Source organism: Phocoena phocoena, chromosome 4 (genome assembly GCF_963924675.1).
Source record: "Phocoena phocoena chromosome 4, mPhoPho1.1, whole genome shotgun sequence".
NCBI classification, from domain to species: Eukaryota; Metazoa; Chordata; class Mammalia; order Artiodactyla; family Phocoenidae; genus Phocoena; species Phocoena phocoena.
Window position 1 is genome coordinate 38,372,067 of NC_089222.1, and position 24,361 is coordinate 38,396,427.

Here is a 24,361-nt window from a genome sequence, read left to right on the forward strand (position 1 = left end):
ATATGTGTTTCATCTGTTCCTATTCTTGTTTGGTGAAGTAATTCAAGGCAGATCCAAGACTCCATACTGTTTTCATCCCTGTTTACTTCAGTTTGTTTTTTTTTAAAAAATAAATGTATTTATTTATTTTTGGCTGCATTGGGTCTTTGTTGCTGCTTTCTCTAGTTGTCAGAATGGGGGCTACTCTTCATTGCGGTGCACAGGCTTCTCATCATGGTGTCTTCTCTTTGTTGCGGAGCACAGGCTCTAGGCGCGTAGACTTCAGTACTGGTGGCTTGCAGGCTCAGTAGTTGTGGTTCGCAGGCTCTTGAGCACAGGCTCAGTAGTTGTGGCACACAGGCTTAGTTGCTCCATGGCATGTGGGATCTTCTCAGACCAGGGCTTGAACCCGTGTCCCGTACATTGGCAGGTGGATTCTTAATCACTGCGCCACCAGGGAAGTCCCTACTTCAGTTTGACATGCCATTTTCTTATATAACAACAGTATTATTAGCCCCAAATTAGCAACAGTTCCTCAGTATTATCTAATTCCCAGTCCATAATCAAATTTCCTCACTTCTTAAAAAAGAAGTATATTTTTTTACAGTTTATTTGTTTGAATCTGATTCTGTACAAGGTCTATGTATCCCATTTGACTGTCACTTTTCTTCTCTTTTATCTTGAAAATTCTCTCCCCCCTTTTCTCCCTTTGTCATCATTAACTTGTAGAAACTGAACCAAATATCCTTTTAAGTGCCTCAATCTTAAATATGAATAGACAATAAAGGATCTCCAGACTTTTGAGAGATGCCTCAAATGTGAAAGACAGAAAGTGAAGAGAGAAAAAAACAAACCAAAAGGAAACAGAAGCAATGCAGTGAGCTGAAGAAAACTTTAAAAACACATTATAATTGATAACCTCAAAAAAATAAACAGAATAAATGGTATCAATGAAACAAAAACCAGGTACAGTAAAAAGAGGACCTTTTGGAGAATAAGAATTCTTGGTAATTAAAATATGATAGCAGAAATTAAAAATTTCATAGACAGGACGGAAGATAATGAAAGTAGAACAAAATTTCAAAAGTGGTAAGATGGCAAAGAAAGGGTAAGAAAATTAGATCTCTCTGGGAAGCCCCACATTCAAAAAAATAGAAAGATACTCCAGAGATAAAATAGAGAAAATGGAGGGGAAGGAATCTTTCTCCTTTTCCTAGGGAAAAATTCCTGGAATTCAAAGACATCCATTTCCAAAGGAAGTATTCACCATGAGCCCAGTACAGAGAATGACAAAAGACTAACATGAAGATATATTGTGATCAAATTTAAGAATACAAAGTGAAAAGAGAAACTTTTAAACCTTCTGAACTGGGGTGGAGACAGGGTGGGGAGCACCTACCATGTATCACACAAAGCAGTAGGAATTAGAATGTCATTGGACTTCTCAGAAGCAATATTAAGAGTTAGGAAACAGTAGAACAAAGCCCTAATTTTCTGATGAAGATTACTTTCCTCATCTATGATTCTACATCCAGCCAAACTGTTCAGTCTGAGATCAAATAAAGATATTTTCAGATTATCAAGGTCTCAGATTTACCTCTCGTGCACAAAAAGCTCTTGGAGGATTTACTCCACCAAAAGGAGTAAACCAAGGAGGAAGACTTTAGAACCAGGATACAGGAGATCTGACATGAAAGAAAGCTGAAATAATAAGGAAGGGAAGTCCCAGAATGACAGTTGTATAATCAAACCAGAGCATAATGAGACTAGAGCAGGGGAGTGGAGAGCTCTAGGAAGGCTGCCTCTGGAAAAGAAATGATGTGGAAGGATTATTTGCTGTGCTGAAGGTATCGAGAGAGGAGGATTACACCTCTGTAAGATTCAGAAGTGATAGGCATACAAAAAACTAAGAAGGAAGAAAAGGAGATGTTTTTTAATCCAGGGGCAATAAAAAGTTGTACAAAAAAAGAAATGTGATCATGGCATAACATGTAGCCCATAGTGAAGAATAATATCAACACTGGATAAAAAGAGTGATTTAACTATATTGGGAGGATGAGGGGAGGAAGGCTCTGTGTGAGTGCATGTGTGTGTGTGTGTGTGTCTGTATAGGTGTGTAGATATGTATAGGAGGGTTAATTCTTATTGCTATTGTGTTAGAGACTGCAAGGTACTTATCCCAACGTACATTCTTCTTTCTTCCTTAGAAATAGAACTATGGATATATCTGGGGGTTAATCTTTCCAGTTGAAAGACTACATTTCTCAGCTTAACTTGCAGCTAGGTACAGCCAGGTGTCTAGGTTCAGCAGAAGTATACTGTGGTACTTCCAGGAAATATCCTTGAAAGGGACAGAGGAGTCTTCTACTGCTGATGGTCTGGAATGGGAAAGTGATAGTTGGCATTTCTGCCATTATCATAGACCATGAGAATAATGGACACACACCAAAGATAGTAGACCACAGAGCTGGAAGGATCCTGGGGCCCTGATGACACTCTAAAGCTATCATATCAGCATTGGACTGGCTAACAATACATTTGTTCTATGTAAGATAATATATTGATACCTTTGTATATTTAAGTCATCATATTCAGGTCTCAGTTATATTAAGTAGCAGAACCAGATTTAACTGATTTATTCACTAGACAATATCTAAAATGAAATTTAAGAAATAACAGTATAAGCATGTTATTTAATAATACAGAGTTAAATACTAGAAGAAAAAAAGTTGAACGTTATTTTGGGCAGTGAGAATTGGGGTAAAATCAAATGATTACTATTTTTTCTTATAACTCTTTTAGAAATATTTGACACTTTAAGTTATGTACATGTATTACTTTGATAAAAGTTAAATTATTTGTTCAGGTACATTTTAATTAGTATTACAAGTAAAAATACACGTTCATTGCAAAAATTCAAACAATACAAAAGATATAAAGTTATGCTTCCCTTCAATATTTGTTGCCTTTTCCTTGCCTGAGAATTCCATTCTCCTCCCCACGAAAAATGGCTATTTGGTATGTGTCTCTCTATACTTTCTCTGTACATTCATTTACCATATAAGAGAAGCATAGTTTTTTTTTCTTTTCTTTTTTTTTAACATCTTTATTGGAGTATAGTTGCTTGACAGTGTTGTGTTAGTTTCTGCTGTATAACAAAGTGAATCAGCTGTATGTATACATATATCCCTATATCCCCTCCCTCTTGTGCCTCCCTCCCACCCTCCCTATCCCACCCCTCTAGGTGGTCACAAAGCACCCAGCTGATCTCCCTGTGTTGTGTAGCTGCTTCCCACTAGCTATCTGTTTTACATTTCGTAATGTATATATGTCAGTGTTACTCTCTCACTTCGTCCCAACTTACCCTTCCCCCTCCCCGTGTCCTCAAGTCTATTCTGTATGTCTGCGTCTTTATTACTGTCCTGCCCCTAGGTTCATCAGAACCATTTTTTTTTAAGATTTCATATATATGTGTTAGCATATGGTATTTGTTTTTCTCTTTCTGACTTACTTCACTCTGTATGACAGACTCTAGGTCCATCCAACTCAGTACAAATAACTCAATTTCATTTCTTTTTATGGCTGAGTAATATTCCATTGTATATATGTGCCACATCTTTATCCATTCATCTGTAGATGGACACTTAGGTTGCTTCCATGTCCTGGCTATTGTAAATAGTGCTGCAATGAACACTGTGGTAGATGTCTCTTTTTCGGTTTATGGTTTTCTCAGGGTATATGCCCAGTGGTGGTATTGCTGGGTCGTATGGTAGTTCTATTTTTAGTTTTTTAAGGAAACGCCATACTGTTCTCCATAGTGGCTATATCAATTTACATTCCCACCAACAGTGCAAGAGGGTTCCCTTTTCTCCTCACCCTCTCCAGCATTTATTGTTTCTAGAATTTTTGATGATGACCATCCTGACTGGTGTGAGGATGGCCTCACTGTGTTTTTGATTTGCATTTCTCTAATGATTAGTGATGTTGAGCATCCTTTCATGTGCTTGTTAGCAATCTGTATATCTTCTTTGGAGAAATGTCTATTTAGGTCTTCTGCCCATTTTTGGATTAGGTTGTTTGATTTTTGATACTGAGCTGCATGAACTGCTTGTATATTTTGGAAATTAATCCTTTGCAAATATTTTCTCCCATTCTAAAGGGTAGTCTTTTCCTCTTCTTTATGGTTTCCTTTGCTGTGCAAAAGCTTTTAAGTTTCATTAGGTCCCATTTGTTTATTTTTGTTTTTATTTCCATATCTCTAAGAGATGGGTCAGAAAAGATCTTGCTGTAATTTATGTCATAGAGTGTTCTGCCTATGTTTTCCTCTAAGAGTTTTATAGTGTCTGGCCTTACATTTAGGACTTTAATCCATTTTGAGTTTATTTTTGTGTATGGTGTTAGGAAGTGTTCTAATTTCATTCTTTTACTTGTAGCTGTCCAGTTTTCCCAGTGCCACTTATTGAAGAGGTTGTCTTTTCTCCGTTGTATATTCTTGCCTCTTTTATCAAAGATAAGGTGACCATAGGTGTGTGGGTTTATATCTGGACTTTCTATCCTGTTGCATTGATCTATATTTCTGTTTTTGTGCTAGTACCATACTGTCTTGATTACTGTAGCTTTGTAGTATAGTCTGAAGTCAGGGAGCCTGATTCCTCCAGCTCCATTTTTCTTTCTCAAGTTTCCTTTGGCTATTCAGGGTCTTTTGTGTTTCCATACAAATTGTGAAATTTTTTGTTCTAGTTCTGTGGAAACTGCCATCAGTAGTTTGATAGGGATTGCATAGAATCTGTAGATTGCTTGGGTAGTATAGTCATTTTTACAATGTTGATTTTCCAATCCAAGAACATGGTATATTTCACTATCTGTTTTTATCTTCTTTAATTTCTTTCATCAGTGTATTATAGTTTTCTGCATACAGGTCTTTTGTCTCCTTAGGTAGGTTTATTCCTAGGTATTTTGTTCTTTTTGTTGCAATGGTAAATGGGAGTTTTTCCTTAATTTCTCTTTCACATTTTTCATCAGTGGTGTATAGGAATGCAAGAGATTTCTGTGCATTAATTTTGTATCCTGCTAATTTACCAAATTCATTTATTAGCTCTAGTAATTTTCTGGTAGTATCTTTAGGATTCTCTATGTATAGTGTCATGTCATCTGCAAACAGTGACAGCTTTACTTTTTCTTTTCTGATTTGGATTCCTTTTATTTCTTTTTATTCTCTGATTCCTGTGGCTAAAACTTCCAAAAGTATGTTGAATAACAGTGGTGAGAGTGGGCAGCCTTGTCTTGTTCCTGATCTTAGAGGAAATGGTTTCAGTTTTTCACCATTGAGAATGATGTTGGCTGTGGGTTTGTCATATATGGCCTTTGTTATGTTGAGGTAAGTTCCCTCTGTGACTACTTTCTGGAGAGTTTCATCATAAATGGGTTTTGAATTTTGTTGAAAGCTTTTTCTGCATCTATTGAGATGATCATATGGTTTTTATCCTTCAATTTGTCAATATGGTGTATCACATTGATTGATTTGTGTGTATTGAAGAATCCTTGCATTCCTGGATAAACCCCACTTGATCATGGTGTATGATGCTTTTAATGTGTTGTTGGATTCTATTTTCTAGTATTTTGTTGACGATTTTTGCATCTATGTTCATCAGTGATATTGGCCTGTAGTTTTCTTTTTTTGTGACATCTTTGTCTGGTTTTGGTATCAGGGTGATGGTGGCCTTGTAGAATGAATTTGGAAGTGTTCCACCCTCTGCTATATCTTTTAAGAGTTTGAGAAGGATAGGTGTTAGCTGTTCTCTAAATGTTTGAGAGAATTCACCTGTGAAGCCATCTGATCCTGGGCTTTTGTCTATTGGAAGAATTTTAATCACAGTTTCAATTGCATTACTTGTGATTAGTTGTTCATATTTTCTATTTCTTCCTGGTTTAGTCTTGGAAGGTTGTGATTTTCTAAGAATTTGTCCATTTCTTCCAGGTTGTCCATTTGATTGGCATATAGTTGCTTTTAGTAATCTCTCATGATCTTTTGTATTTCTTCAGTGTCATTTGTTACTTCTTTTTCATTTCTAATTCAGTTGATTTGAGTCTTCTCTCTTTTTTTCTTGATGAGTCTGGCTAATGGTTTATCAGTTTTGTTTATCTTCTCAAAGAACCAACTTTTAGTTTTATTGATCTTTGCTCTTGTTTTTTTCATTTCTTTTTCATTTATTTCTCCCTGATCTTTATGATTTCTTTCCTTCTGCTAACTTTGGGGGTTTTTTTGTTTTTCTTTCTCTAACTGCTTTATGTGTAAGGTTAGGTTATTTGAGATGTTTCTTGTTTCTTGAGGTAGGATTGTATTGCTATAAACTTCCCTCTTAGAACTGCTTTTGCTGCATCCCATAGGTTTTGGCTCATTGTGTTTTCATGGTCATTTGTTTCTAGGTATTTTTTGATTTCTTCAGTGATCTCTTGGTTATTTAGTAGTGTATCGTTTAGCTTCCAAGTGTTTGTATTTTTTACAGTTTTTTTCCTGTCTCATAGCATTGTGGTTGGAAAAGGTACTTGATACAATTTGAAGTTTCTTAAACTTACTGAGGCTTGATTTGTGACCCATGATATGGTCTATCCTGGAGAATGTTCCATGAGCATTTGAGAAGAAAGTGTATTTTGTTGTTTTTGGATGGAATGTCCCATATATCAATTAAGTCCATCTTGTCTAATGTTATTTAAATCTTGGGTTTCCTTATTTATTTTCATTTTGGATTATTTGTCCATTGGGTAAAGTGGGGTTTTAAAGTCCCCTACTATTACTGTGTTACTGTTGATTTCCCCTTTTATGGTTGTGAGCATTTGCCATATATGTTGAGGTGCTCCTATGTTGGGTGTATATTTACAATTGTTATATCTTCTTCTTGGTTCGATCCCTTGATCATTATGTAGTGTCCTTCTTTGTATCTTGTAATTTTATTTTAAAGTCTATTTTGCCTGATATGAGACTTGCTACTCCAGCTTTCTTTTGATTTCCATTTGCATGGAATATCTTTTTCCATCCCCTCACTTTGAGTCTGTATGTGTCCCTAGGTCTGAAGTGGGTCTCTTGTAGACAGCATATATATGGATCTTGTTTTTGTATCCATTCAGCCAGTCTGTGTCTTTTCATTGGAGCATTTAATCCATTTGCATTTAAGGTAATTATCGATATGTATGTTCCTATCACCATTTTCATAATTGGGGTTTGTTTTTGTAGGTCTTTTCCTTCTCTTGTGTTTCTTGCCTAGCAAAGTTCATTTAGCATTTGTTGTAAAGCTGGTTTGGTGGTGCTGAATTCTCTTAACTTCTCGTTGTCTGTATAGGTTTTAATTTCTCTGTTGAATCTGAATGAGATCCTTGCTGGCTAGAGTAATCTTGGTTGTAGGTTTTTCCCTATTATCACTTTAAATATGTCTAGCACTCCCTTCTGGCTTGCAGGGTTTCTGCTGAAAGGTCAGCTCTTAACCTTATGTGGATTCCCTTGTATTTTATTTGTTGCTTTTCCCTTGCTACTTTTAATGTTTCTCCTTTGTGTTTAATTTTTGATAGTTTGATTAATATGTGTCTTGGAGTGTTTCTCCTTGAATTTATCCTGTGTGGGACTCTCTTTGCTTCCTGGACTTGATTGACTCTTTCCTTTCCCATATTAGGGAAACTTTCAACTATAATCTCTTCAAATATTTTATCAGACCCAGGTCTTCTTCTGGGACCCCTATAAGTTGAATGTTGGCGTGTTTAATGTTATCCCAGAGGTCTCTGAGACTGCCCTCAGTTCTTTTCATTCTTTATTCTTTATTCTGCTCTTCGGTGGTTATTTCTACTATTTTGTCTTCCAGGTCACTTATCCGTTCTTCTGCCTCAGTTATTCTGCTATTGATTCCCTCTAAAGAATTTTTAATTTCATTTATTGTGGTGTTCATCATTGTTGTTTGCTCTTTATTTCTTCTAAGTACTTGTTAAACGTTTCTTGTATTTTTTCCATTCTATTTCCAAGATTTTGGATCATCTTTACTATGATTACTCTGAATTCTTTTTCAGGTGGACTGCCTATTTCCTCTTCATTTGTTAGGTCTGGTGGGTTTTTACCTTACTCCTTCATCTGCTGCATATTTCTCTGTCTTCTCATTTTGTTTAACTTACTGTGTTTGGGATCTCCTTTTCACAGGCTGCAAGTTCATAGCTCCCGTTGTTTTTGGTGTCTGCCCCTAGTGGGTGAGGTTGGTTCAGTGGCTTGTGTAGGCTTCCTGGTGGCGGGGCCTGGTGACTGTGTTCTGGTGAGTGGGGCTGGATCTTGTCTTTCTGGTGGGCAGGCTGTGTCTGGTTTTGTGTTTTGGGGTGTCTGTGAACTTAGTGTGATTTTAGGCAGCCTCTCTGCTGATGGGTGGGACTATGTTCCTGTCTTGCTAGTTGTTTGGCATGGGGCATCCAGCACTTGAGCTTGCAGGCCGTTGGGTGGAGCTGGGTCTTAGCGTTGAGAAGGAGATCTCTGGGAGAGCTCTCGCCAGTTGGTGTTATGTGGAGCTGGGGCGTCTCTCTGGTAGTGCAGTGTCCTGGACTTAGCTCTCCCACCTCGGAGGCTCAGGCTTCACACCCAGCTGGAGCACCAAGACCCTGTCAACCACATGGCTCAGAAGAAAAGGAACAAAAAAAAGGGAATAAAATAATAATAATAAAATTTTAAAAATTATAAAGTAAAGAAAAAATAAAAATAGAGAGCAACCAAACCAATAAACAAATCCACCAACGATAGCAAGCACTAAAAACTAAACTAAGATAAACATAAAAATCAGAAACAAATCAGTTGCAGACAGCAAACCCCTAGTCTACAGTTGCTCCCAAAGTCCACTGCCTCAATTTTGGGAATATTCATTGTCTATTCAGGGATTCCACAGATGCAGCATTCATCTATTGATTGTGGGAGTGTAATCCGCTGCTCCTGAGGCTGGTGGGAGAGATTTCCCTTTCTCTTCTTTGTTCACACAGCTCCTGGGGTTCAGCTTTGGTTTTGGCCCCACCTCTGTGTGTAGGTCGCCCTCAGGCGTCTGTTCCCCACCCAGACAGGAGAGGGTTAAAGCAGCGGCTGATTAGGGCTCTTTTGCTGTCTCAGGCCAGGGAGAGGGAGGGGGATGGTAGTCATAATTGGAATGCGATGGGAGCATGCAGCGGCAGAGGCCAGCGTGACATTACAACAGCCTGAGGTGCTCTGTGTGTTCTCCGGGGGAAGTTGTCGCTGGATCTGGGGACAGTGGCAGTGGTGTGCTGCATAGGCTCCTGTGGGGTTGTGGGGGCGGGTATGGGTAGTGACCTGTGTTTGCACATAAGATTCTTGGTGGCAGCAGCAGCAGCGTTAGCATTTCATGCCTGTCTCTGTGGTCTGAGCTGCTAGCCACAGCTCATGCCCATCTCTGGAGCTCACTTAGGTGGTGCTCTGTCTCCTGTGAGCACACATGGAAGGAATCCCGTCTCCTCACACACCCCGAAACAATGGTCTCTTGCCTCTTCGGCAGGTCCAGACTTTTTCCCTGACTCCCTCCCAGCTAGTTTTAGCACACCAGCCCTCTTCAGGCTGTCTTCACGCAGCCAACCCCAGTCTTCTTCCTGGGATCTGACCTCTGAAGCCCAAGCCTCAGCTCCCAGCTCCCCGGCGGGTGAGCAGAAAATTGTCTCAGGCTGGTGAATGCTGGTTGGCACCGATCCTCTGTGCAGGAATCTCTCCGCTTTGCCCTCTGCACCCCTGTTGCTGCGCTCTCCTCCATGGCTCCAAAGCTTTCCCCCATCCACCTCCCTCTCTACCAGTGAAGGGGCTTCCTAGTGTGTGGAAACTTTTCCTCTTTTACAGCTCCCTCCCAGAGGTGCAGGTCCTGTCCCTATTCTTTTGTCTCTGTTTTTTCTGTTTTCTTTTGCCCTACCTAGGTACGTGGGGATTTTCTTGCCTTTTGGGAAGTCTGAGGTCTTCTGCCAGCATTCAGTAGGTGTTCTGTAAGAGTTGTTCCACATGTAGATGTATTTTTGATGTAATTGTGGGGAGGAAGGTGATCTCCACGTCTTATTTCTCCACCATCTTGAAGGTCCCCCCCCCATAGTTTTCTTTTATTTTTATTAAAAATGGATTTAAAATTTTAAAAAAATTATTTTGGAGTATAGTTGTTTTACTATGTTGTGTTAGTTTCAGGTGTACAGCAAAGTGAATCAGTTATACATATACATATATCCACTATTTTTTTAGATTTTTTTCCCACAGCCCATTACAGAGTACTGAGTAGAGCTCCCTGTGCTGTACAGTAGGTTCTTATTAATTATCTATTTATATGTAATAGTGTGTATATGTCAATCCCAATCTCCCAGTTTATCCCACCCCTTCCTTATCTGCTGGTAACCATAAGTTTGTTTTCTATTGATACATCTATGACTCTACTTCTGTTTTGTAACTACATTCATTTGTCCCCTTTTTTTAGATTCCACATATAAGCAGTATCATAATGATATTTGTCTTTTCTGTGTCTGACTTACTTCACTCAGTATGACAATCTCTAGGTCCATCCATGTTGCTGCAAATGGCATTATTTTGTGTTTTTTTATGGCTGAGTAATATTCCATTGTATATATGTACCACATCTTCTTTATCCATACCTTTGTTGATGGACATTTAGTTTGCTTCCATGTCCTGGCTATTGTAAATAGTGCTGCAATGAAAAAAGTGGATTTAAATTTTGATAAAGTACTCATGAGGAAATATTTAGGCTTATAACAGTTGTTATTTGTTTATATTTTTAGAATTCGAGATGCAAGCATGCAGTTAAAAAGTCACCAAAATGATTTTCAGAGAGTACAGAAAGAATTGAGTCAGTTGCAACATGAGTTAAAAATTAAACAAAGACAATCACAAATCTTCAGGTAAGATTATCTTTAAAGAATTGAATATTATAGTATTGAAAATATACACTCATTTAATACTAACTTTATAAACATTCAAACACCTTTTAGTAATATAGTTTCTATGTTTATATAGTTTAATATTATAGTGTTGTTGAAAAAATGGAAACACCACTTTTTTTTAAACTATTATCTCAACTAAATAGTTTTGCCAATAACATTTAAATTAGGCAAACACCTTGTTCTGATTTTGCAGTGACATTTAGAATGAAAGCACAGTAACTAATTCATTTTCTTCTTGGCCAGTATTTCTTGGTATACTTGATCTCCTGACCGACAGTCCAGTGACATGAAAAGAGTAGAATGGGGAAACTTTCTAACTGGATAGTAATAGACCTCCTAAATTTAGAAATTTCCAATATAAATGGTGTTAAGTCTGCTTTTATATAATCTTTGAAGGCTTTATAATAACTAAAGGTAAAGCCCAATGTTCTAAAGAAAATAGGAAGTACTTTTTAAAAATGGAATTGAATATATTGAGAATATCAGAAAGAATGATTAATTTTTAAATTGAGTAACTTTTAGCTCTTAGAAAAGGAAAATAAGTTAAATGAACATTATAAATAGACACAGGTTCAGGATGACTAAAAAACATATGCCGGGTAAATACTTTTAATGTTCTTATTTTTTCCAGTCTACTTATTATTATTGGGAATATTGTTCTGTTAAAAAAATTATCTGGGCTAATAATTTTTTTATGCAATATCTGGTGATAACCTGTTAGCCATCTAACCTTTGATTAATGCCTTGCACATAACTGATGCTAAATAAATAATTTTTGAATTAATGAATGAGTCTACTCACAAAACAGATGACAATTTTTGTCATCAGAAATCTTCTCTGTCCTTTCCTAGAAATCTAGTATTGAACCAGCAGGATATCACCCCGGTGACCCCAACTCTCCATTTTAGTCAGGACCATCAGTATTCAGTCTTGGCCCCAACAATAGCTTTGGCTCAGGTCCGCTTGGGAAATCCCATTTGTTTTATCCAGAGATGCCATTATGGATGGCAGGATTGACTAAATTTTAAAGGCTAGACTAGGACTAGATTAGACAATTAATGCTGCTTCAGGATATTATGGACTGATAAAGTCAGTCTTTATTATTCACATTTTACATGTAATTTGTAGTATTTTAAATTCTTGAAGAAGCTTATACATATTTAAATGTTATTTTTATTCTGTGTTGTAATTTTGTCATCATTTTGCATAATACTTTTACTGCTTATTTTTAAAAATGTTTTCAAAAGATCTGTGGTTTTTGTTTACTTTTAGATAAAAGATCACAAATTGGGAGTTTCGGATCTGATTTATATAAAAAAGTAACACTAGAAATTTTAGAAGTAACCGTTTAACTAGACAGTATAAATAAAAGTTTGTGACAGATGAATAAAAATAATTACATGTTTTATTAATACCCTCACTAGTAGGTACATTGCATGGGAGAAGGCAGTCTGGTGAAAATAAAATCAAACCAAAAGTTGTAGAGTTCAGTGATTTTGTTGCATTACTAAAAGCTCATTTTAAACTAGTTTACTGATTATTAAAAAAAAATATCTACCAGAACGTAAAACTTCGAGTTTGCTGTGGATAAAGAAAAGGAGCTTATAATCTTCTCTCTTAAAGTGGTAAAGAAAAGAAGCTTGAGCTTTAGCTACTCAGGTGTAATCATCTTTATTTACGGAGTCCAAAAGGAAATGCACTATGTCTTTGAGTCACTTTGCTCTTTTTAAATTATTCTCTCATTTGTTTAATTGCAATAGGGCTTAATCACCTAGCCTCCAGCAAAGTGTTCTTCATGCTTTGTATTTTCCCTGACCTCATTTCCAACCTGTCTCTCGCAAGGGGTTGATGAGGAGTAGCTGTGGTATGCCTCAGTTGGCTCAGCACAACTGCTATTCAGAATAAAGTGTCTTTTGAGAATGGAAATTAACTTTTGAAAGCCTGTAAAATAGATACTAAAAAACAATATGGAATATAGGTATACTTCACTTTATGTAAAGTTGTGTATAACTCCAAAATTCCAAATCAATCCATATTTGAAATATTTTGGTAGTGCTTACTTTTATAGGATTCTTATTGTAAATCTTTCATAAATTGTTTGAAATATACTTATCCTTTAATTTTTCTTGTTTGTAAATCTAGACTCTGTCATCTTTGAAATTAAGCCAACTCCCCAAATCTCTCACTTTCACACCAACTCTTCAGCCACATTAAGGCTTCTAGTTTTGTTTTGTTTTGTTTTTCTGATTTTCCCAACCATTTCCTGGCCTTACTTTGTTTTCTAGCCTTGATCCCATAATCAGCTCATGTCTTTTTTAAACAGCTGTATTGAGATATAAGTTACATGCTACAAAATCCACCCCTTTTAAGTAGACAATGTAATGATTTTTAGTAAACTTACTGAGTTGTGCAACCATTACCACATGCAATATTAGAACATTTGAGTCATCCTTAGAAGATCCTCATGCCATTTGCAATCTCTGTCTTCACCGCCAATCCTAGGCAATTGCTTATCTTCTTTCTGTTTCTGTAGATATTTCTCTGGACAATTCAAATATATGGAATCCTACAATATGTGGTCTTTTATATCTGACATCTTTCAGTAATGTTTTTGATGTGTATCCATGTTGTATCATGCATCAGTACTTTGTTCCTTTTTATTGCTAAATAGTGTTCCATTGTCTGAACGTACCACATTTTATTTATGCATTTATTAGTTGAAGGACATTTGGATTGTTTCCGCTTGTTGGCACTTATGAGTAATGCTGCTATAAACATTCACATGTAAGTCTTTGTGTGGATGTATGTTTCATTTCTTTTGAGTAGATACCTAAGTGTAGAATTACTGAATCATATGGTAAATTGATATTTAACCTTTAAGAAACTGCAAAACTATTTTGCAAAGTGGCTGCACTATTTTACATTCCTACCAGGTATGAGGATTCTACTTTCACTGTGTTCTTGACAACATTTCTTATTGTCTGTCTTTTTTTTATAGTAGCCATTCTAGAGGCTGTGAAATGGTACCTCATTGTGCTTTGATTTGTGTTTCCCAAATGACTAATGGTGTTGAACATCTTTTCATGTGCTTATTAACTATTTTTATGGTTATTTGGTGAAATATCTATTAAAATATTTTTTCTATTTTTCATTGGTTTGTTTTCTTGTTATCAGATTATAAGAGTTCTTTGTATGTTCTGGGTACAAGTCTTTTATTTGAAATATGATTTGCAAATATTTTCTCCCAGTCTGTGGCTAGTCTTTTCGTTTTTGTATTTGTGTCTTTTTGAAGAACAAAAGTTATTATTTTTAGTGAAATACAGTTTAATCAATGTTTTCTTTTAGGGATTGTGCTTCTGGTAATGTATCTAAGAACTCTGCCTAACCAAAGGTCACAAAGATTTTTTCCAGTAGGTTCTTCTAAAGGTTTTATAGTTTTAGCTCTTACCTTTAGGTCTGTGATCCATTTTAACTCCTGTGAATGATGTAAAGTAAGGATCTAAATTCATCTTTTTTTTTCATATGAATATTCAATTATTCTAGCACTGTTTGTTAAAAAGACTATTCTTTCCCTATTGAGTTGCCTTGGTCCCTTTACATAAAATCAATTCACCATGAATGGAAGGAATTATTTCTGGACTCTGTATTCTATTTTATTCATCTGTTGATGTATATCTATTCTTAATGTCAGTACTACACTCTCTTGAATATTATAATTTTTAGTGAATTTTGAGATCAAGAAATGTAAGCCCTTCAAATTTTTTTGTTTTCAAGATTGTTTTGGCTATTCTGGGAACCTTGTATTTCCATATAAATTTTAGGATCATCTTGTCAATTTCTGAAAAATAGCCTATTGGGATTTTGATAGGTATAGCGTTAAATCTATAGATCAATTTGGGGAGAATTTCCATTTTTAAAATGTTGCATTTTTCAATCCAAGAATCCATATATCTCTCCACTGAGATCTTTAGTTCTCTCAGAAATGTTTTGTTTTTAGTATACAAGTCTTGCACTCCTTTTATTTAGTTTATTTCTAAATATTTAATTCTTTTTGATGTTATGACAAGTGGGATTTTTTTCTTAACTTTATTTTTGGGATTCATCATTGCTAGTAAACAGATTGGTTTTTGCACATGGTTTATGTATCCTGTGATCTTGATGAACCCATTTATTCTAGTATTTGTGTGTGTGTGTGTGTGTGTGTGTGTGTGTGTGTGTATGTGTGTGTATTCCTTAGGATTTTCTTCATAGAGTATGTTTCTGCATAGAGGAATTTACCAATACTCCAGCTACTTTTACCTCTGCTTATTTACCCTTAAAACCCTCAGTCTTTATACCCACTTACAGGTTGTTAAACACCAGGTCCTCAATTTCTTCAGTACTATTCTAAATCCTCAATATTCTGCTTAAAATTCTTTGTGCTACTCATCTCTCACCAGCTGTGTGTCTTGCCTTGTATTTCACAAAGAGAGTTAAAGTTATCAACACAGGTATATTTCCTGTGAGTCAAATGATACTTAAGTTTCAGAACCCCACACTCAGGACCCCCTTCCAAGCTTCTGGGAGGGCCCCTGGCAAAGTAAGATGGTTTTAAATTATAATTGTAAAAATTCTGTCTCTTTGCACTCTGATTTCCCTTCTTCTACTTCTGACGTCAGTATGCCCTTGGAGTAGTCCCTGGCATTTGAGGGATCTGAGAGAGAAAGTTGTGTTGGGAATATACATTATAACTGCCATTTAGAAAGACATTTTAGACTGCTTCAATTACACAAACAAGACATTGCAGACTAAAAATAGGGATGTGTATGAATTTATTATTATTTTTTGCGGTACGCTTGCCTCTCACTGTTGTGGCCTCTCCCGTTGCAGAGCACAGGCTCTGGACGCGCAGGCTCAGCGGCCATGGCTCATGGGCCCAGCCGCCCTGCAGCATGTGGGAATCTTCCCAGACTGGGACATGAAACCGCGTCCCCTGCATTGGCACGTGGACTCTCAACCACTGCACAACCAGGGAAGCCCTGTATGAATTTTTTTGAATTAATGGAGTAAAAGCAATAAAGATGAACAATTTAAACAATAGAAATTATTCTGTCATAAAAAACAGATTATAACATTTTTTCAGATTACATCATAAGTGATACATTTTCAATAAAATCTCTTGAATTATTTTGTAATCCATTCAATGAAGAGGAGTTAATTATTTGAATACATTGGAGAAAGATTTAAGTTTCTTGCTGATTTGACCAAAGCTGCTGACATCACTGAATATATCATAAAAATCATAGTATACCACTTCAAGGACATCTGAGATAAGCTGGTTCATGAGTTTCATCATTTCAAAGACAATTTAAGATGTCATTTTCCAAGAAAACTTGAAATGCCAAAAATTTTATCATATATGAAAAATTTTTATAAGGATTTTCCCAAATTTGACAATGCTTAATATTTTCATGATATTACCAATAATGGGCTATGAAGCTAAAAGAATCTTTCTAAACTACCACAGATAATAAAACTAATGGCCTTGCTAGATGAAAGGCTGTATAATTTTTATATTCTCTCCACACAAAGTATTATTATAAAATGGTTCTCATATGAAAAGGTGCTTGTAAAGCATGTAGCCAAAAATTATAGACAAAAGAAGTATTGTAGAGCTGTTACTTATTAAAAAGTTAGAGTTTTTCTGTATTTTGTGATATTGATGAGATTTATTAACTTTTACAATTTTATTTGTAATAATTTTTCTCAATCTATAAGTGCACACTTTTAAACCTAATTTTGTAGTCGTCTTTTACAAGAAAGCCATCCCTCTATCCACACCAATCATATAAGATCTAGGCCACACAAAGTGTGATGGATCTGCTCTTCGCTAAGTGGCTTGATTTTTCTGTTTCCTGCCTTTTGTCCCTACATAAGCACATGCATCCGTATCTGGTCTTCTATTAAATATCCCTTTAGGCCTTGACCCCCATGTTCATGACTTGCTCCCAGCAGCTGCCTTACATTGGGCCCATTAGGTCTTCAACCTTGACTTAGTTCATAGTTCTTGTCTCTGTCTTACCACTTCCTGGCTTCGCATTCAAACTTCCCATCCTCACTATTGCTCCCCTTTGCTTTAGTGATCTGTTGGACTCTTTCTTTGATTTTTTTTTTGGCTTGTTTTTAATTGAAATATAGTTGATTTACAATGTTGTGTTAATTTCTGCTGTACAGCAAAGTGATTCAGTTATACATGTTATATACATTCATTTTTATATTCTTTTCTATTATGGTTTATCTCAGGATATTGAATATAGTTCCTGTGCTATACAGTAGGACCTTGTTGTTTATCCATTCTATATGTAATAGTTTGCATCTGCTAACCTCAACCTCCCAATCCATCCCTCCCTCACCCCCACCCCTTTCTTTGATTTTTTTTTTTTTTTGAAATCAACATCTCTCTTAGCTCCCAGGTCTGCATGCTGATTGAGGATTCTCTGTGGCTTTTGGTCACTCAAGTGGACCTTATTAATTAACCACACAGAATGACACCACCCTTCTTCTTCCTGGCAAAGGCTAATCTTTCAGCCTTTGTTTTACATCTGTCCTTTCTTTCTAGCTCTCTGCACAAAAAATGATCACATCTCTTGCCTGTGTTTTTTAGCCTCTGTGACTACTCATACTGTCTGCTCAGCTCTGTAAACACTCAGGTGTCTCCCATCCTAACAAACCATTCTACTGTGTATCTTCCTTTTTCTCTCCTTGCTGCCTCAATCAAGGTTCTTGATTGCTGGTACCACATAACTATTTTCTCATTTCTGCTTTACTGCTCAGTCTTTTCCTACCTGAAGCCTCTCTCTTAGGTCACCAAAGACCTCCTTAATACCGGATATAATGGCCTCTGTTCAGCCTTTGTCTGAGGCCTTAAACACTGATCACTACTCTCTACTTTAAATTCTCTTATCCCCTGGCTTTTCCGATGTTATCTTTTTGGCTTTTCTTCACTGGTTGCTCCTCCCTCATCTCCTTTGAGGATTTGTTTTCTGATTTATTCCCATAAATATTAGTGTTGTCCTGTATCTTATCCTCAGTATTTCTTACTTCTTTATTCCTCCAACAGAGTGATCTATTTTTTTCACTCATTCATTCATTCATCAATATGTGTTGAGTACATACTATGTGGTAGGTACTGTGCTAGGTGCAAGGGGGACTGTAATGAACAAGAGAGATACAGTCTCTGCATAATAGATCTTAGTCTACTTAGGTAGATAAATATTAACTCCCATGGCTTCAGTCATCATCTTTTTGCTGATAACACTCATATCCATGTCTGCATCTTGCTTGATTATTAGGTAAATGAGAGCCAGGACATCTGAAGTAATAAAAATCATTGAGATAGTAAAAAACATGTGGTTACTTTGAGCTGTGGCATTTGATGTGGGAAAAGCACTGGATCAGTCACTTAAAAAGGTTTCATTTATTATTACCCCAGGTTTTACACTGCCTGTAGGACTCTAGTGCAGGAAGAATGCTGTCTACAAATCTGAGATTCTCTTTTAGGCTCAGTGACTAAGTCACTTTTTAATTTTATTTATTTATTTTTGGCTGCATTAGGTCTTTGCTGCTGCAGGCGGGCTTTCTCTAGTTGCGGCGAGCGGGGGCTACTCTTCATTGCAGTGTTCGGGCTTCTCATTATGGTGGTTTCTCTTGTTGCGGAGCACGGGCTCTAGGCGCGCAGTCTTCAGTAGTTGTGGCACGTAGGCTCAGTAGTTGTGGCTTGTGGGCTCTAGAGCACAGGCTCTGTAGTTGTGGCACACAGGCTTAGTTGCTCCACAGCATATGGGATCTTCCCAGACCAGGGATCAAACTCGCGTCCCCTGCATTGGCAGGTGGATTCTTAACCACTGCGCCACCGGGGAAGTCCTGACTAAGTCACTTTTGACTGAATTTCCTTCACTAAATGTTTGCTGTTAAATTAATTTTAAAAGATTAATAGAAAAATATGTATGAAAGTAGTTAGCTATCTTTATTTATAGTTAAAATATTATAACACAATGGAAATGAGTTGGGGTGACCATATACCTCAGTCTTCCTGGGATAACCCCAGTTTATATGTTTTCTCAGCATAAGGCAGATAGCACCTACTTTTACTTTCATAACTGTCTCCATTTAAACGGTAGATTGTATGGTCACTCTAAAACCATTTTTCAAAGAAAACCTTTTTTCAAATACATATTTGTTACTATGCTTGCTATTTTTTAAAATCCTAATTTTTCCTTACTTCTTTACAGTCAGAGATTGAAAGAATACAAGTATCTCTGGAATAAGACTCTTTCATTACTTACTTTTAGTAAAAGAGAGCTAACCAGTATTAAAAATGAAGTATATGATAATTTTCAAAACTGGACTTCACTGAAAGGAGAAGTTTTTCTACAAATTAAATCCATAAGTGAAACAGCCTTGACAGGTTTGTTATATATATTTAGAACATAATCGTCCTTGTTTTGGTAAATGGTATATCATAAGTAATGAAATAATGATGCTTCATTTTATGTGATGGGAATTATGATTAATTTTAAACCTGTTATTTGTTAGTATACTAGATGACCATTAAGATCTATTCCACCCCTGAAATTTAATAATTATAGGCCTGATCTAAGATAAGCTCTGATACATCAATCTTGAACTGTGACCAGAAGTCTGGTTATTCCTGTTAAATGTACAAATTTGTATTTTAAAACTTTTTTTCTGTTAATGGCTGAGTAGCTCTAATTAGATCAGATTTCCCACAGATAACAACTATAAATTCTGGACAGAGTACCTACCTAAAAACACTGGAGAGTGACCAAGACCAAGCACATGGAGGGAATATAAGAAAAATTGAAAGAAGGCCTATTACTATTTGAAAAAAGCCAATCTAAAACGGTTATGTACTGGATGATTCCAACTGTAATATATGACTATTCTGGAAAAGGCAAAACTATGGAAATAGTAAAGAGGTCAGTGGTTGCCAGGGTAGGAAGGAAGGATGAATAGATAGAGCATGGAGTATTTTAGGGCAGTGAAACTATTTTTGTATAGTATAATGGTGGATAGGTGTCTTTATACATTTTGCCAAAACCCATAGAATATACAACGCCAAGAATGTACCCTTAATGTAAGTTATAGATTTGGGATGGTAATGATGTGCCAATGTAAGTTCATTAATTGTAAAAAAATGTACCACTGTGGTGCAGGATGTTGATGGTGGGGAAAGCTATGCATGTGTGGGGGGCAGGGAGTATCTGGGAATTCTCTGTACTTTCTGCTTAATTTTACTATGAACCTAAAACTGAACTAAAAAAATCTATTATTTTTTTAATTGAAAGAAGGGGATAGCACTGGGTGAATTCCTTGTTTGTTGTTTGTTTTGGTGTTTTTTTTTATGGCTGTTAGATTGAGGGCAGGGTACAATCTATTCCAAGCAGGGAAGCTAGAACTTTGATAGAAATCTATAGTCTTTTTGGCTTTAGGACTGGAGAACAGAGATCAAGGCAGTCCCAGCTTTGAGAAGTGAGAGGATATCCTCGAAAAGAGATAGAAAGTGAGAGCTCAAATTACACATATAAACTCTTCCCAAATCTCTGGCTTATCCCTAAAATACGTGTGTACAGGGAAGACTCTTAAGTAGCTCATCTAAGGCTAAAGCAATTGACATTACCTGCTACCTACCCTAGGGGAAACAGTCTTTAGTATATGAGTTCAGCCAAGTTAACTACCTGTTAAAACAAAGCAATACCAAAAAAAAAAAAAAAAAAAAAATCAACACTCTAGAGGACCATAACAGAATCCAGAGTCTCCATAACATAACATCCGCAATGTTTAGGATACAATCCAAAACTACTTGAACTGGGAAGAAACAGGAAAATGGCTTCTACTCAAAAGAGTAGATAGTCAATAGAGACCAACCCTGAGGTGGGCCAGATGATATAATTAGCTGACTAGGATTTCAAATCAGCTGTTAACTATGTTCAATGACATAGAGGAAAATAAGCTAATAATGAATGAAAAGAGAGAAAATCTCAGCAAGAAACTATTAAAAATTGGAAAGTCAAGAATTAAAATATGCAATATCTAAAATAAAAATTTACTGGATAGACTTTTATAGCATATTTTGATTACCAAAGAAAGAATCAATGAACTTTAAGATAGATTAATAGAAATTATTCAATTTGAAGAAGAGAGATAAATACTGAAAAAAGTGAACAGAGCTCCAGGGAAGGGTTAAAATGTACCATAAGTAATAAATATCAGTAAATATGAAACTCTTTTTTCCTTTGAATTGAAAAACTGTCTATGCTCATTTAAAGTAAGAATTATAATATTATATGGTGGAGGTTATAAAGTATATTGATTTAACATATGACAGCTAGAGCATAAAGGACAGGGGGATGGGGTAATAGATCCATATGGTTGCACGCTTTTTGTATTTTATGTGACATGGTGCAACATTCATTCTATGTAGACTAAGAAATTAAGGATGTATAATCCCTAGAGCAACCACTAAAAAAATACAAAAAGCTATATAAAACACTAATAATAATGGAGAATTAACATCATCTGACTCTAAGATTTATTATAAAATCACAGTAAACAAGTCAGTGTAATATTGGCATATGGATCAACAATGGATCAATGGAACAAAATAGCCTTGTAAATGACCCCTGTTGATAATGTTCATTTCACTTTTGACAAGGCACCAAAACAATTCAATGGGAAAAAGAAAGTCTTTCAACAAATTGTGCTGGAACAACTGAATAGCCATATAGGACAATATACCTTGACTCCTTAACTCCATAAAAATTAATTCAGGATTAATCAGAGCTAAATATAAAAGCTAAAACAATAAAAGGAGAAACAGGAAAATATCTTCATGAATTGATAGTAAATGAAGGTTTCTTGGATAGGACACAGAAGTAAGAATAACAAAAGAACAAAAATTGATGAATTAGACTTAAACTTCCGCTCATCAAAAGATGCCATTAAGAAAATGAATAGGTAAGCCACAGACAGAGAAAATATTCCGAAAATCTGTGACAAAGGACTGCTGTCCAGGTTACATAAAGAACACCTACAAGTCAATAGTAAAAGGACAAGTGATCCAAGCAAAAATGGCCAAAAGATTTGAATAGACACTTTACAAGGAAAGATAAACAAATGGCCAATAAGGACATGAAAAGGTGCTCAGCATTATGAGTCATAGGGAAATGCAAGTTGAAACCACAGTGAGATACCAGTACATACACACTACGTTGGCTAAAATGAAAAAAAATGACAACAGCAAATTTTGGTGAGGAAGGAGGGCAACTGGAACTCTCAAACAAATTGGTGAGAGTATAAAATGTTACAGCCGCTTTGAAAAAGGATCTGACAGTTTTTTTTATAAAACTAAAGATACATCTGTCTGATGTCTCTGAAATTCTTCTCTTTGGAATTTACCATCTCCCCCAAATGAAAACATATGTCCATAAAAATATTCAGCAATTTTATTCAAGCTTTATTCAAAATAGCCTTAAGTTGGTAAAAGCTGAGAAGTACATCAGTAGAATGGATTATCAAAAAAACGGCTGAATAAACAATGGAATATAGAATGAACTACAGTAATGCAGTAACTTGGATAAACATCAAAAATATTACGCTGCCTGAAAGTAACCTTACACAAATAATGCACATTGTAAGATTCCATTTATATGATGTTCTAGAATAGGCAAAACTAATCTATAGTGGGAAAAAAAACAAAAAAACAAAAAACAGAAGTTACCTCAGAGGGGAGGCTTGACTAGAAAGGGGGCATGAAGGCACTTTCTTTGGTGATAGTAATGCTCTCTATTTTGATAGAGGTTTGGGTTACACAGTGGATGTATTTTTCAAAACTCATCTGTTGGTACATTTGAGATTTATGCATTTCTTTGTGGGTAAATTTCACTCAAAAATTAGAAATCTATATTGAACGCTAATTAACAGTGTGCATGCTGAAGTATTTAGGGAGTCAAATATATTGACTTATCTTGAAATGCATAAATATGTAAGATGGATAGAGGAATAACTATGTTATAAAGCAAATAGAGTAAAATGTTAATTGAAGAATCTAGGTAGTGTGTGTATTTGAGTTCACAGTACAGTTCTTCCAACTTTTCTGTATATTATATATTTTTTATAGTTAAATGTTAGAAAAAGAAAGCATTCTAACCATATAACTTCAGTTTCCTAATTTTATTATATAATATGTGCCTTTAGAAATGAGTTGTATATGATAATACTCTTAAAATTTTTAACTAATTTTGAGAATTAAATTTGGACAAATACAGATGAATATTATAACAACCATGTTTTCAACTGCAAAAATTGTTAATTTTTAATACTTTACCTTTAAAAAAGTGTCTTAGTTCAGCAGACATTGAATCAAAGGTATAAGTGCAGGTAGTTTATTTGCGAAGTGAAGGTCACGCAGGTATAGGGACAGAAAGGGGGCCAATAAAGGTTGCACTATTGCAGTGGGCAACTGGAGCTTAATCCCATGAAGAAACTGAGAAATGGTTTAAAACACATGCCTCAGAATTCCTCACTCAAAGAGTGAGGGAGCTGGACATCAACTCCCAAGAGTCATTGGTTAAGGGCTGCTCCCAGACAGTGTAAACTCCTTGGCACCTGTAGTCTGCCATTTGGTGGGAAGTGCTATTTTCTGCAGTTCCAGGGAAAAGATTCCTCCAGCACAGAGATGCAAATAGTGGGAACTGGAAGTCGGTAGAAGAACACTGAAAGGTTCAAGGGATATGGGCGGGGCACTGACAGTGTCCACTACAGTTAATAATATAGATATACTCTATTTTATGCGTCATTTCCATTATTTGAACATTCACATATATCTTTTAATGAATATATGCCTTTGTTTCTTTCCAGTAAATACCTAGGAGTAGAATGGCTGGGTCTTATGGTAGGTTATATTTAACTTTTTAAGAAACTACCCAATAGTTTTCCAAAGTGGTTGATCCTTTTAAATCCCTCCCAGCAAAGTATGAGAGTTCTAGTTGCTCCATATCCTTGTCAACACCTAGTGTTGTCAATCTTTTAAATTTTAGCCATTTTAATGGGACACATATAGAGGATATTAATCCACATTCAAATCACTTCTCAATAACTTTCTCATTTTTGAGTGTCTTGTCACATCTTATTATAGAATATTTACCTCATGATGTCAGTAATGATGAACTCAGTCATACCAGAATAGAAGAAGCATCAGCTCTACCTGTTTCTGTTTTCATTTTTGTTGCATTATCAGTATCTTTCCTAATGCATGATTTCTTTGGGGGAATCTTTTAAGCTAATTGTCAACTTTAGGACTTAGTTTAGGTAAACCACAGAGGAGCACATAGACTGAAATATGTCACAATCACAGAAAGAGATAGAAAAGCAA

General features: G+C 35.9%; 1 protein-coding gene across 1 annotated transcript in view; it reads left to right on the forward strand.

Annotated features, from left to right (window-relative positions):
- The window catches only part of LEKR1 (leucine, glutamate and lysine rich 1), a 238,968-nt gene that overhangs the window by 78,878 nt on the left and 135,729 nt on the right, over positions 1-24,361 (forward strand). The window contains exons 3-4 of the mRNA XM_065875811.1: positions 10,768-10,887; positions 19,200-19,375. Of these exons, the coding sequence (XP_065731883.1) occupies positions 10,768-10,887; positions 19,200-19,375 (296 nt within the window). The remainder of the gene's footprint in view (positions 1-10,767; positions 10,888-19,199; positions 19,376-24,361) is intronic.